This window comes from Theropithecus gelada, chromosome 4 (genome assembly GCF_003255815.1).
Source record: "Theropithecus gelada isolate Dixy chromosome 4, Tgel_1.0, whole genome shotgun sequence".
Classification (NCBI taxonomy): domain Eukaryota; kingdom Metazoa; phylum Chordata; class Mammalia; order Primates; family Cercopithecidae; genus Theropithecus; species Theropithecus gelada.
Window position 1 is genome coordinate 149,213,232 of NC_037671.1, and position 13,079 is coordinate 149,226,310.

At 36.3% G+C, this 13,079-nt stretch overlaps 1 protein-coding gene across 5 annotated transcripts in view; it reads left to right on the forward strand.

The window, feature by feature from the left end:
• The window catches only part of NKAIN2 (sodium/potassium transporting ATPase interacting 2), a 1,030,226-nt gene that overhangs the window by 865,009 nt on the left and 152,138 nt on the right, over positions 1-13,079 (forward strand). For 4 of the 5 annotated variants that reach the window (XM_025384319.1, XM_025384318.1, XM_025384321.1 and 1 more), the window contains one exon: positions 125-325. The exons of the other annotated variant lie outside the window; for it this stretch is intronic. In XM_025384319.1, coding sequence (XP_025240104.1) covers positions 125-325 — 201 coding nt within the window. The remainder of the gene's footprint in view (positions 1-124; positions 326-13,079) is intronic. 5 annotated transcript variants of the gene reach the window in all.

The window sequence follows — 13,079 nt, forward strand, 5'->3', positions numbered from 1 at the left end:
TGGGGGAGGAAAACAAGCAAACAAACCCACATTTCCAAATGGGCAAGTCAAAGCAAGTCAATCCCAAGTAAGCTGATTAACATTTATAAAGTAATTCTCATCCTTATAAATTGCCTTCTTGCAGGAAACAGACCTTATCCTGACTTTTAATATATCAATGCACCGATCTTGGTGGATGGAGAATGGACCAGGATGTACGGTGACGTCAGTGACACCCGCCCCAGACTGGGCCCCAGAAGACCATCGCTACATCACGGTCTCAGGGTGTTTGCTGGAGTACCAGTACATAGAAGTGGCTCATAGTTCCCTCCAGATTGTCCTCGCAGTAAGTGTTGACAGCCAACCGCTCCTTCTAGTGCCTCTGGGGTTGTTTTATTTCTGTGCAAACTGAGTGCACACAAATGGAATCTGTGGATAAAGGGTGGCCTTTTTGCTTTTTCCTCATTAATGTGACTTTTAACAGGAAATTGTCAGGTTAAACCAAAGCATCCCCTGGACTTAATGTGCTGATTTTCTTCAGCAATTAGTAAATACCCTTTGTTATCATCAGCATTTTACCTAGGAAATCCAATCAGTCAAGATATGATTACTTGACTTTTGGTAGACTTTTCCAGGGATTCTGAAGGGATGATCAGCGATTTTTTCATAACATTCTACAATACTCAAAATTATAAGATTTCAATAATTGTTTTCTCTTCTAGTGCTTCTTTTGGCTGTGCTGCTAGCCCTGGGATTTCTCTTTTCCATTTGCCCTATCTCCTTCTTCCTTCGTAGATTTCTCCCAGGCACCATCCATCATCTTTAATCTCCACTTTTTTTCCAGAAAAAATTCACATTTTCTACAGGTTCTACTTCTAAGATATTCATGCCTCCATGTTTCATAGTACTGTGCCAATAAAAAACCATCCTTCTACCAGGAGGCAGTAGGACTTACAAATAACTTATGTGTACAACATATGCCTATTTTATGTAAAATACATGATTTAACATTGTATTACTATGACAAAGAGATAAATTAAAACACCTCTTTCTCAAGAAGGCTAACTGCATAATATCATGAGATTTATAAACCTAGGGCAATTTTATGACACATGAATCCATTTATTCATTACAGATCTTAAATGTAGAACTGCATATATTTTTCTTAGATTCATGCGGATGTGCAATTGATGTGCATAGTATTAAAATTGTTAGCAACAAATGATGCAAGTAGAATCTGCTTTTTACCTCTTTAGTTAATTATTTTGGAAATGATATTGACTCACAGTTCTTGGATAACAATGAATAATAATTTCTGGGTAGAGTGGCATACAATTCAGAGAAACCAAATTCTTCTGGCATTAAAAAACTATGTGAGTGTGTGGGTGTTAGATGATATAACTAATATATCCTTGTTATATTTTTAATGGAGTGTGTGTGTGTGCGCGTTGTGATAGACTAAGGAAGCTAAGTATGCTATGTTAGTAAACACTTCCAAATTCTCTGTAAATAAAAGCCAGAAAGATTTCTTCTTGTGTGTCAGCAGGAGGCTCCATGGATCACTGTCACTAAGGAAACAAGGCTAGTTGAGTAGCCAGTATCTCCATCATCATGTGTTGCTATGCCGTGCCAGAGAGCAATAATAGCTGCGGAGGGTCTACATAGGCAGACACATGCTTCTGCTTGGAAGGAGAGGCTCATTGTTCACAGTTCATTGTGCAGAATTGGTCACACAGTCCCACACAATCACAGAATGGACATGAAAGAGGAAGGGCTGTTTATTTGGAAATCAGGATAAATGACGTCCAGAACATTGGAATTATGTTCTTTGCTAAAGCACTAAGTAATAACCCTTGAATATGTTCAATCATAGACACTCCTTCCAATTAACAAACTCTTCTGTAATAGTTTTAAATCTAAAAGTGCTTATTTTACTTATCCTGAAGTAGAAATACGTTAGATTTGATAGGATGGAAGTAGCCATTTCATTCTTTAAAATCCATTTAAATCAAGTAACCATTATCACATGAGAAAAGTGAAATATATCTGTGATTTGGGGTCAGATAAAATATCTTTATATATGTGTTAAAAGGAGGTTTTAAACAAAATGTTCCTTCTGTAGAACTGCCTATCTTTACTGGACCCACAAAATTTGGGAAAACTTCCACCTATATTTTAAGGATGAAGTGAAGATACAGTTTATGTGCATGGATATTTATGTATGACTATTTAGAGAGTTATTTGAATTAGTTTGTGTGTGTGTATGTGTGTGTAAACAAGATTCACAGATTTATTAAATGCCACATAAAATGCTGACACATAGGTAATGTGCTAAAAAAAAAAATACATTTGGACATGGGGGCATATGTTGAAGTTGACATACATACCCAAAGAAAAAATAATTTTCCTTAAGTAAAAACCATCTGTAACAGCAAGGTGGCTAGAGTGCAAAGAAGATGGATGGGTTATCCCTAAGAACAGATGTGACCAATATTTCATGCTACTGGCTCTTGTTTCTCCTGTCTGCATTCCCCCCAGTGGAGTGAAGGAATAGTTTGAGTAAACCACCCTAGGATGTGACATCTCTACCTCTACCCTTTCCACCTGTTCTTCTTTCCAGGGGTGCACTACTTTTGCAGTGTTGACTGTGGAACACCAGAGTTAGCAACTGCACAGCTAAGCCATTACTTGGAGAAGTTTCAACACATTTTCTACTTTTGAGCTTGATATTGTCTAGCCAGCCTTGGGTTGAATGCATCTGCTATACAGAAAACTTAGCAAATTTGAACTTGAGTTTTATAATGCAAACGAAAAAGGGCTTATCTTTAACAACTTGCTCTGCAAACAACATTTCCTATCTTCATTCTGATCACTGATGTAATGATTAATTGATGAAATAGTGTCTTAAATCTCTGTCCCTCCCCTTTTCTGTTACCCAGATCATCTCCTTGACAATCAAATGTCCCATTAAATCAGTCTACTGTAAACTTCCTGAATGCTTGTCTCCTTCTGGCATCTAGAGAAGCAAAGGTGTCAGGACCTCTGACCTTGAGGATGTCGCAGTCAAATATACAGCAAAGTTCTCCAGAGTACAAACCAGGTGCAAACAGGCACATTTGGGGGATATGATAGACAAAGAATATGGCTTATGCAGTTTAAGGCACAATCTTGGCTTCTTAGCTCCATGCAGTTTTGTAAAGTCAGCTGAACTCTTTCTCTTCTCACTGTTTTCATCCAAGTCTTTGAAACTGCCCTCTCTTCCAGGATATCTGACTTAGATCTGCTTTCATAAACTGCTGCTTTCTCAGCCACTGCTCTTGATTAACTCCAAATCTCTCCAGCTCTTTTTCTCCACCCTCAGTCAGCCTTTCTTTCACAGATTCCTGAACCCTGGCAAGCCTGTCACCCTGTTGTTCGGTTTTCTGCCAATCAACTCCTGGCTGATTTTGAAATTAGCATTCACAAAGCCCACATTTGCATCACACATACATAAGATATCTCCAATCTACAGCCAAAGGAAGACAAGTATAATATCCATATAATTGGGACGAGGGGCTATTAATCACACAGCTTCCAGCCATGCAGAAAAGACTGCTAGAACACCATAATGATGAGCCAGGTGTGATATTCTGAGCTTTCTCCTTCTCCAGCCATATTTTCTTCTAGTTAGTATCAGATAGCACATTCAAAAGGAATACAGGTGTGCACAGTTTTAATAAAACCAAAAATAAAAAAATCCACATTTTCAAAATAGATAAAATAAATGTATGTGGGGAGAGCCAAGGAAGAGATCAACTGCGGAGATATTATTGTTCACGTTACAAAAAAATTAATCGGATTCCTTCAGACAATGTGTGATTGGAACGGTGTGGATTATAAAATATGTTCACATGAATTAAATCTTTTGATTGTGTAACAGTCCTCTGAGGGCAGCAGAATAGGTTGAAAGCTCTTCCTAAGATATTTTAGCTAATAAATAGGGACAATGAACATGCTCTCATACCAAGGTTGGGAAATAGCCTTCAACCTGAATGCCAGCAGCAGCTGATGGGTAATGGATTCCCGAAGTCTAAAAAGTCAGGGTTCTTCAGCAGCAAAGGATGCCATGATTGATTAGCTATGTCTGCCACAGGTGAGGGGAATGAAGAGGGATGTGTCTCACATTTATTATGCACATATTAAACTTTACTTCCTGTGATTGCCTGGGCGCGGTGGCTCGCGCCTGTAATCCCAGCACTTTGGGAGGCCGAGACAGGCAGATCACGAGGTCAGGAGATCGAGACCATCCTGGCTAGCACGGTGAAACCCCGTCTCTACTAAAAATATAAAAACTTAGCCGGAACATGGTGGCGGGCGCCTGTAGTCCCAGCTGCTCAGGAGGCTGAGGCAGAAGAATGGCGTGAACCCAGGAGGCGGAGCTTGCAGTGAGCTGAGATCGGGCCACAGCACTCCAGCCTGGGCGACAGAGCGAGATTCTGTCTCAAAAACAAAAACCAAAAACCAAAAAACTTCCTGTGATAAAAACAATGAAAAGGGAGTGTGTTTTACAAACAAATGTGCAGAAAGAATAATTTTTTAAAAACAATTTAAGAGGAAACATGTATTACAATAGCTGACCTAGCGATGTATGTTCAAATATGTTAATATTCCAAAAATTCATCTGGGTGGGGGCCTTAATATCTCTTTATCACATCTAGAGAATCAGTATTTCTAAATTTAATATGAACTTCAAACAAATTGCTTGTTTTGGTGTTTCTTTATTTCCTCTACTTTATTTCCTTTACTTCTGACACACTTTAAGTTCATGGCAAGTTGACTATGATTTTTTTCTTTAGGCAACTGGCAGAAGGTATTGGTAAAAAACATATATGTATATTTATTTTATACACACACACACACACGCACACACACACACACACGCTGTTTTCCCACAGCCATTAGTGTTGGCTTAGTAACAGTTAGAGCAGGGAAGCCATGGATGACGTTAGAAAACGTTTTAATACCTGTTGCCTGGTTCATAGCTAAATATAGTTTAAAGCCAAGTTCTCCTTCAGTTATATCTATTTCCTATTCAGAAAACTCTCTACTTTGTAGAGTTTATGAAATGGTAAAACTTACTTTTCAACCGATTGAGGAAAAAAATGTAGATAAAATATATACATTGGGGTCAATAAAGTCACAGATGTGTTTAGTTATGTTGTTAATAATTTATGTTTGCCACTTGGCTGGCTCAGACTTACTGAGGGATACCATTAGTGAAGAAATTTTCCAAACTTTGAAACTCTTTATCCAAGTGGACTTGAGGTTGTGTTGGGAATGGCACATGGGTGTTTCTTCGGATATAGCTGATGTGTATGATGTATGCACGTGAGTGGCCTTATTGTGCATGTTGCTGTTTGATGCCTCTTTTAATCTGGAAACAGTCCCAAATATTTTATCATTAAGATTTGAATTCTGACTTCCATGTCACCTAGGATATTGGCCATTCACATTTTACATGTTAAATCTAAGTTGTGAACTTGTGTGGTTTAAAAGGGATGAATGGGAAATGGTATGAGCTGATACCTAGCTACTCTGCCATCAGATGTGGTGTGGTTGCCATGGCCATGGGAATATCCTTTGTTACATTTATTTGAATTAAAAAATGCATACAGCCAACAGACACATGAAAAAATGCTCATCATCACTGGCCATCAGAGAAATGCAAATCAAAACCACAATGAGATACCATCTCACACCAGTTAGAATGGCGATCATTGAAAAGTCAGGAAACAACAGGTGCTGGAGAGGATGTGGAGAAATAGGAACACTTTTACACTGTTGGTGGGACTGTAAACTAGTTCAACTATTGTGGAAAACAGTATGGCGATTCCTCGAGGATCTAGAACTAGAAATACCATATGACCCAGCCATACCATTACTGGGTATATACCCAAAGGATTATAAATCATGCTGCTATAAAGACACATGCACATGTATGTTTATTGTGGCACTATTCACAATAGCAAAGACTTGGAATCAACCCAAATGTCCATCAGTGACAGACTGGATTAAGAAAATGTGGCACATATACACCATGGAATACTATGCAGCCATAAAAAAGGATGAGTTCGTGTCCTTTGTAGGTACATGGATGCAGCTGGAAACCATCATTCTCAGCAAACTATCGCAAGAACAGAAAACCAAACACCACATGTTCTCACTGATAGGTGGGAATTGAACAGTGAGATCACTTGGACTCTGGAAGGGGAACATCACACACCGGGGTCTATTATGGGGAGGGGAGAGGGGGGAGGGATTGCATTGGGAGTTATACCTGATGTAAATGATGAGTTGATGGGTGCTGATGAGTTGATGGGTGCAGCACACAAACATGGCACAGGTATACATATGTAACAAACCTGCACATTGTGCACATGTACCCTAGAACTTAAAGTATAATAATAATAATAATAATAATAAAAGAAACAAACAAATACAATATTCCTCAGAGAGGAATGGTTCTGAACAGATGAAAGGAGGAGTAAAAAAGAAACCCAATGAAGCTGATTTGGAGAGATGGAAAAGTATAGGGAAGAAAGGATTTTTTTTTTCTTTTCTTTTCTTTTCTTTTCTTTTTTTTTTTTTTTTTGAGACAGGGGCTTGCTCTGTTGCTCAGGCTGGAGTGCAGTGACATGATCTCAGCTCACTGTATCCTCCACCTTCTGGGCTCAAGTGATCCTTCCACCTCAGACTCCTGAGTAGCTGGGATTACAGGCGCAAGCCACTAGGCCTGACTAATTTTTGCAATTTTTATAGAGACAGGGTTTCGTCGTGTTGCCCAGGCTGGTCTCAAACTCCTGAGCTCAAACCTACACCCACCTTGGCCTCTGAAAGTGCTGGGATTACAGGCATGAGCCACTGCTCCTGGTGGAGAATTTCTTTAAGTTTACATACACTGGAATGCACCCATTATAAATGTACTATCTGATGAGTTTTGACAATCGTACTTTTAAACAACATTATGGGAGGCCGTTGTTTTAGGCTGAGCTCCTGTGCTAGGCCCCAGCAGACCAGACCAAACCAAAATAGAGTCACTTATGCCACATAATCAAACTGAAACTTCAAGGAAGCAAGCAGATAGATCCCCAGACAGACCAGTTTTTTGAGAACAGGAGATTCCAGTCTACCTGAGTCAGCATAATGAGGAAGTTCCTCTGCTTTAACTTTTCAAAAAAAAAAAGTACCTGATATTAATCAGTGCTATTGTTCTGTTTCCTTGTTTTCATCTCACGAACCCCAGTGTTCTGCTTTAGCTCGGTGGGAGCTCTCATCATATTTTGTAGAACGGAGGCTGTCCCAATTCACAAGCCTTGAGCAAAGCTAAACAGATCTATAACCAAATTTGTGGTAATTTTGTCTGTTAACAGTATACAGCTATGTAACTACTACTGTGATTAAGATGAGCATTTCTGTCACTCCACAAAACTTCCCTTCTGCCCAGTCTTCTTTCTGTTACTAAACATTAGATTTGTCTTTTCTCATTTCATATTAATAGAATCATACAGTATGTACTATTTTGTGGTTTCTTTTGCTCGTTGTAACATTTTTGAGATTCATCTAGGTATCAGTAATTTGGTTCTTTTTATTGCTGATGTGTTTATTGCGGAGATATATACAACTTGTTTATTCATCTACTGAAAAAAATTTAAAAAAATAAAAAGAAATAAAAAATTAAAAATTAAAACAGACTTTTAAAGGAAAAATAGTTTGATTTGAATTGATTCACAGTAGAAAATGATTTCATCATTTAAAAGTTACAGATTTTGGCCAGGCGTGGTGACTCACGCCTGTAATCCCAGCACTTTGGGAGGCTGAGGCCAGCAGATCACTAGGTCAGGAGTTGGAGACCAGCCTAATCAACATGGTGAAACCCCATCTCTACTAAAAATACAACAAAAATTGCCAGGCATACAGGTGCACACCTGTAATGCCAGCTATTCAGGCTAAGGCAGGAGAATTGCTTGAAACTGGGAGGTGGAGGTTGCAGTGAGCCAACATCATGCCACTGCACTCTGGCCTGGGCTACAGAGTAAGACTCCGTCTCAAAAAAAAAAAAAAAAAAAAAAAAAGTTACACGTTTTGTCATTTTTCAGAAACTAAATTAACCAGATCTTCAGCTTCACAGTTTGACAAAAAAAAAAAAAAAAAAATACCCAAAACACATGACTTCTTAAGCTGATAGAAAATATTATGTCAAAAAACATATATTTAAATTAAATAACATTTCAGTATTTCCCAAACTGTTATTGTATACATCAGTTTGAACTAGGTGACTATAGGAGAAAGAAGAAGGAATATAATTAATAGTTGTTTGTTATGTCTTGGTAGTATTTTCGGTATACTTCCCAGAAATTACTGTTGCAAATTGGGCAATTTTCAATTCTTTGCTTTCATTAAAACTGAAGGAAGACCTAATAGATTTGTCAGTTGGTAGACTATTTGAAATAAATTTTGTTATAGATAATTATGTAAATTGTGGCATGCAAAAAGTTGCTGGAGTTGAGTGGCATCATTATAATGAAAAGTCTGACTTCAATACTTCTCTATTTAGAGAAAAAGATTTTTCAACACTTAAACCCTAAGGAGAAAAAACTAGAAATTGAATCATCCTTAATTCTGTCTCATTCTAGTGCTAATGTGCGGTGCTTCACGCCTATAATCCCAGCACTCTGGGAGGCGGAAGAAGGTGGATCACTTGAGGTCAGGAGTTTGAAACCAGACTGGCTAACATGCTGAAACCATGTCTCTACTAAAAATACAAAAATTAGCTGGACGTGATGGTAGACGCATGTAATCCCAGCTACTCGAGAGGCTGAGGTGGGAGAATTGCTTAAACCCGGGAGGCAGAGGTTGCAGTGATCTGAGATCATACCATTTCAATCCAGCCTGGGTGACAGAGCAAGACTGTGTCTAAAAAAAAAAGAAAAAGAAAAAAAGAAATTCATATCAAATAAAATTTTATTTTGTACCTAGTAGTTTTAATCAATATTCATAATAAACAATGTTATTTTGGTCAATTGTATAAAACAATTATTGTGTTGATAAACAAGAATACATTTTCAACACTTAATGCCTTATGGACATGGGAATAAATCAAATTTAAGTTTATACATATATAATTTAACATACATACAAATTTATACATATACATATATATTTTCTGCAAAGAAGTGTGATAGAATGATCAATACAAAAATTTCAAGTTAAAAAATATTAGCACAATATTCTGTGGAAGCAGTGGAGTTCAAAAAGAGAAGGAATTACATAAAATGTATGATCTTTAAACAAGAATGTGTACATATATCTTAAATGAAAGAAGGTGAATTTCAAATCACAGTGGTATTCAAATTTCATTGGATTTATTTAAAAGAATAATGTAGTAGTTCCCTTTAACATCTATTAGTATTGATAATGTGCCAAAATAAACAGACCTTTTGCAGCCAATTATTCTAGTCCATACTACCCAAAGAAATCTACAGATTCAATGCAATGTCTATTAAAAGTCTTAATATAATTTTTACAGAAATAAAAAAAAAACCTACAATTCATATGGAACCACAAAACACCATGAATAATCAAAACAATCTTGTGAAAGAACAAAGCTAGAAGTATCACACTTCCTGATTTCAAAATATTTAAAAAGCTGCAGTAATTGAAACAGTATGGCATTGGCATAAAGACAAACATATAGACCAAAGGAACAGAATGGAGTCCAGAAATAAATCCACATGTAATGGTCAGCTGATCTTCAACAAGGTTGTCATTTAAAGTAATGTTTAAAAACATCAAGCATCAATTCTAAATGTACATAGTTTTCAAGTGTTTAATTCTTTCCAAACATATGGGAGCAGAAGTGGGAAGTACTCTAAGTCAGCAGTTCTCTATACTGGCTGAGAATAGGAATTTCCTATTCGGTTGTTTAAAGGGTTACCATGATATGACCGACTCATGGAAGTTTTCTTTCCGTAGGCTTCAGGTAGAGACTACATGGTACACTTTTCAAATTTTTCATCAGAAATATTAGTGCCTTCCCTTTCTCTTCACTACTGATTCTTCTACATCCTAAATTGCTTAGAAACCCACCGTGTCTAGTCAGGAAAGATGATTCTCTAATACCAGAATGGTGTCACAGCTCTGATCGCTCCATTGACTCTTTATGGGCCCTGAGAGTCATTTCCTTTCTGGGACTGCGGGGTCAAGCCTTTCACATAACTAGTCTTTTATCAAATAATGAATCTGTGTATCTATACTGTGCATACTGTACTTCTCAGTAAATCATGACTTGGTGTAGATCTGGAATTGAAAACTAAGTCTTCAGATTCTTCCTAGTCCAGTATCAAAGACTCTACAACAGTTTTCTTCTTAGGACAAAACTGTCTTGTGCCTGCAATAGAAAATAGACAGAATGACTAGCCCTGGGCTTCTTTCCCAGTTCCCATGGTGGTTCAACAGCTTTGTTACATGACCTCAGTTATTATGTCTACTACTCCAACTCTAGTTCTCCTGTGTACTTAGAAACACAAACCTGCCTGTCAAAAGATAGTAATCCAGTAAACAAAATAAATGTTTGTTTTTCAGTAACATTAAAATAGTTTATACAAATAGTCGCAAAAATATGAGAAGAAGAACCAAATACCAATGTAAATAGAGAGTTTTTCCTATGGCAATGTTACTGAAATAGGACAATGAAGGTAGTAAGTAGAATAGGGAAAGGACATTTCTTGGCACAGTTCAGAGTTGCAAAGCATGTATAAATAAGCAAAGTCCTACAAACTAATTTCAGAACCTTGACTGGATCTATCCCTGAATAGTAAGAAATATTATTACTGAATAGTAAGAAGTAAGTTATTGTTACTTCTGAAATGGGCACAAGTTTAACTTTTCAATCTATTCTCTATTCCTCTAAATAATAATAAATTCATTTGAATATTATCCCCTTCTGAGTGTAACACCTTGATTTTAATGTCAATCAAGTTTTTGTTAAAATCAACACTAAATAATTATCATGTTTTAAATTTTATTTCACTTTATTACTGAAAAGTGCACTTGTAAATCGGTGAGTGGTTCTGTGAGCCCATGAATTAGCAAAGTGCAAGAATTTAAACAGCCTCTAAAGTCAGATTATGTCTAAGATATTTTTTGCTTTTAATATTCTCAGGTGTTCCCTATATGCAAATTTAGAAATATAAGGTAAAATATTTACAGTCTGGGAGTAACAATCCTTAAATCTTATACCCAGTTGTATAACAAACTGTTTTGTAATTATGAACTAAATGAGATAATGCTTAAGAAGTTGCCTTGAAAACAATAAAGGTAATGTTATTTATTTTCTCTTTAGCTCAGTTTCTTCCACTGCTCATTAAGAATACTATTACCTTTTCAGGCCAGCTCACAGTGATATACAAAAATGAACAAAATCCTACTAAATTTACTTACTCCCCAGATAAAACTGTGATTCTTAAAGCTAGTGTAATAATATTTAGTGTAGTTCACGACTACCCGACACAGGAGCAAATTTCATCCCATATCAACCATTATCATCAGGACGCAATATATTTTTCTATGTGTACTCTTTGAAGCACTTGCTTAACTTCTAAGCATATCACCTTCTACGGAAATGTTTGGAAACATCAGGAAATAAAAATACCAACACATTTAAGATACTAGTAAGGATTATACATTGCAAAAAAAACCACCAATAATTGTGTTTTCTTAGTAATGTGAGATTTAAAAGTTGAAATTGTTTGCATAGAGTGTTGTGCAAAAACAATGTATGATCCCATTTTTATATTTGATTTTAAAATCATAAAATTATTTCAGGAAGAAATACATGAAGTATAATAAATTATAAGTTATTTCAGAAATAAGTAAAGTATATGAAGATATATTAAAATACAGTATTTTTGGAAAACATTAAAAGTTGTTGGCCTTGAATAAAAGGTCACCATCCTTCTTCATAATACTGTATATAATATTATTATCTTTTAGGATGTTTTTCCAGTCATGATCAATTATTATGATACAAATTCCTCAAAAATATATCTTTGATGGCCATTTCCTCTTCATGAGAACTTCTAAACATGGTGATAGGACAATAATAGCAGGATGTGTTAGTGTTTTCAAATAAGAGCAAGGAATTCTCAAAGGAAGGATATAAAGATGACAACTGTAATTTGAGGGATAATTTATTGTTTAGTATGTTATACTTGAGGGAAAAAGAATTTAAAATATGGGCAAACACACTTAAGCTAAATAATTTTTATGCAGTAAAGAAAGAGCCATTGGTGACATTCCTTCTGTACCTTGTGCTTTTACCAATCTTATAAATAGGCTTGAAAACTCTACTGTTCCCAACCCACACATTCTTCTATATAACAAGATACCTGATTCCTAGTTCTTATTATTCTCTTGCCTTTTCCTCTCCTCGTGGCATTGTGGCTGCTTCTGTCCTTACTGCCATTTGTTTCTCTCTGACATTTGTCCCGACTGCCATTCATTTTGTTAAACTTCTATCAAGCAGTGGCCCTGACGGTCAAGACCACAACTTTTTATATACATATCTTTACTACGTGTGATCTCCTAACTTAATTCATAATATTACACTTTATTATACTCAAGGAGGCAGTTATTTGTCATGTGATTATTTTGGTTAGTGCTAATTGCAAATATGGCTCTAGAGTCACGGACTAAAGTAGAGTGTCCTGTCTTCAAGAATATTTTGAGTTTCTTTATCTCCTCTTATATCCTAATATTTATGAGTTGTTCTATTCTCCTTTATTGATTTCCAATAGCTCTACCTCTTAAGTTTGATTAGCTTATCATCAACAACTTTATAAATAGAGACTATTCCTTTTTCCTCTCATGACCTAGTGTCTTCTAGCAATTCATCTTTACTTTCCCTACCCTTGTTCCATAACTTAATTGCTTTCTTCATCAGAGAAGGTTGTATTTTATTTTTTAATGTCTTAGTTTTTCAACTCATACACATTCTAATTTCATGCCATCTTCTTAACTTACTGCCATGTTCAGGTTGATTTAGTCCTACCATACCATATGTT